At 55.5% G+C, this 2,399-nt stretch overlaps 1 protein-coding gene across 1 annotated transcript in view; it reads right to left on the bottom strand.

Moving 5' to 3' along the window:
* Nucleotides 1–871: 871 nt before the first annotated feature.
* The window catches only part of TMEM268 (transmembrane protein 268), an 11,600-nt gene continuing 10,072 nt past the window's right edge, over nucleotides 872–2,399 (bottom strand). The window contains 1 exon segment of the mRNA XM_057381919.1: nucleotides 872–2,312. Within this exon segment, the coding sequence (XP_057237902.1) occupies nucleotides 2,133–2,312 (180 nt within the window). The 3' untranslated portion in view covers nucleotides 872–2,132.

Genomic DNA, 2,399 nt, shown 5'->3' with positions numbered 1-2,399 from the left:
GTCCCTGAAGTAACAGCTGGATCCTTCATAGGGAAAGGAGAGGGGATTGTCCCCCTGCACTCATGYTTTGATTAAATGTGAAGGAGAAGCAGAGGAAGGAGCAGCTCCCATCCTGCAGCGGGAGCAAGGAATTAGCAGAGGCTCCAGGAAGGTCAGGGCAGGACCAGGCGAGAGGAACCAAAGTCCTCCTTTGAACAGAGGGTTTCAGCTCCTTTCTGCAGTTAATTACTGTGAGTTTAATTGCAATCAGGCTGCCCAGCTTCCCACCAGGAGGTTTTCAAAAGACTTTACCAGTTCACACCCCAGCCATGTCCCTTTCCCCCCTGGTTAATCCTGAACCCATCTCTTTTCTCCCATCCTTGTGCATTTGCAGATGTAGGGGCAGAGGTACCAGCCCCCCCTGAAGCAGCAGCCTCGCTTCCCAGCAACATCAAACCCGTCCAGTGCAGGTCCTGACGATAAAATCCCTCGTGGTCCTCCCAGGAAGGCCACAAGATTTCTTCCCACTGGTTTTTGCTGGAAATCCTGTATGCCAGGAGTTGGGAAATAGCAGCAAATCCCTGCTGTGTCTGTTTTCGGCACAGAAAATGTCCTCATCAGTCTCTCGTGACCAGAATTTTCTAGCTGGGAGAACAAAAAGAAGGTTCCAGTGTGTATCAGATGCTCCTGRCACCTGTGGGCCATGGAATACCAGGGGAAGAGCCTGAGCCATCACATCCTAACAGGGAACCCATCAGATTTTTATATTGTGAAACCAAACCGTGCTCCCAGTGGTATTGGTACAAATTCAGACAATTTCCATGARGGTAAAATTACAGTTCCTGAGCTGGAATAAGGAGTCTTGGAGCTCAGGTATGTGGGAATCCCAGTGAGGTGCTGAAGGTGCCCTGCCAACCCCAGACCACAGCAGGATGTGTCCCCAACCCCTGCACTGTCACAGAGCAATGACAGCAGAACCCCAAACCCCACCCGTGTGGGGGGGACTCTGCCTGAACCCCTCCTGTGGCAGCTCAACCTCAATAAAGGTGATGAACATCAGCCAATTGGGAGTGTGGGGGTTTTCCTCTTGGGATGGGGTTGGTGTCATTGCAGTGCTTGGGGTCGTGAAGCATGGGGGGGGAAAGGGGATCTTGTGGGGGGGTGTCCCTGGTAAGGGGGTCCTTTGTTGGGTCACTGATGAGGGAATCCTTTATTTTGGGGGGGGAGGGGGTCATTTATAAGAGGATCCTTTGTTGGGGGCTTGCTGATAAGGGGACCCTTTGGGGGCTTGGTGATAAGGAGACCCTTTTTTGGGGTCACTGATAAAGGGATCATGTTTTGGGTGATCACTGATAAAGGAACCCTTTGGGGCTCAGAGAAAAGGGATCCTTTGTTGGGGTCACTGATAAGGGGATCATGTGTTGGGGGCTCACTGAAAAGGGGATCCTTTATTGGGGGGTCACTGATGAGGGAATCCTTTATTTTGGGTGGGTCACTGATAAGGGGATCATGTGGGGGGCTCACTGATAAGGGGATTCTTTGTTGGGGAATTGCTGATAAGGGGATCATATTTTGGGTGGGTCACTGATAAGGGGATCCTTTTTTGGGGGGGTCACTAATAAGGGAACTCTTTGTTTGGGGCTCAGGGAAAAGGGGATCCTTTGTTGGGRTCACTGATAAGGGGATCCTTTGTTGGGRTCACTGATAAGGGGATCCTTTGTTGGGGTCACYRATAAGGGGATCCTGTGTCGGGGGCTCGCTGCTGGGGCTGTCTGGCTGCTCTTACAGGAACAGGTGGATCTCACCTCACCACTGCTGGTGACAGGAGCACAGGAGGAGGAGCAGGGTCACCCTGCACCCTGGGAAGAGCCCAGTGCGAGCTGCCAGTGCCCCAGGGCTCTGCTGCCACCCCGAGCCGTGCTCTGGCTCTGCTGTGCGAGGGGCTGATGGTTGGTGGCAGGAGGGTTTGGACACCAGCGAGTCCCAGGCTGTCCCTGGGGTGTTTCTGAGCTCAGGGCAGCTCCTCCCCACAGAGCTGGAGAGCAGGAGGTCTCCAAGGGGAGCAGCTTCCTGCCTGTTCCATCCCAGTCCATTTCCACATGCTCATCCAGGGCAGCCTCYCCACGCTGGGGTGTGGGGACACCTTTATTTGGTCACCTGGTCCTGCCCCAGCCGTGCTGGGGGCTGAGCAYGGTGCTCTGGATGAACTGGCAGGGACAGGGGACATTGCTGTGCTCCAKGTGTCCCCCTGGCATGGCCCGAGGGAGCCGGCCCGTCACCAGGAGCCGGACATAGCACCCGCTGCAGAGCACCAGGAGCTGCTGGGCCATCACCTGGGGGGAGGGAGCCGGCCCGTCACCAGGAGCCGGACATAGCACCCGCTGCAGAGCACCAGGAGCTGCTGGGCCATCACCTGGGGG

The sequence above is a fragment of the Malurus melanocephalus genome, unplaced genomic scaffold (genome assembly GCF_030028575.1).
Source record: "Malurus melanocephalus ecotype Western Australia unplaced genomic scaffold, MMel_1.1 scaffold_541, whole genome shotgun sequence".
Classification (NCBI taxonomy): domain Eukaryota; kingdom Metazoa; phylum Chordata; class Aves; order Passeriformes; family Maluridae; genus Malurus; species Malurus melanocephalus.
The sequence above is the reverse complement of the archived record's forward strand: the minus strand, read 5'-3'. Positions and strand labels throughout refer to the sequence as shown.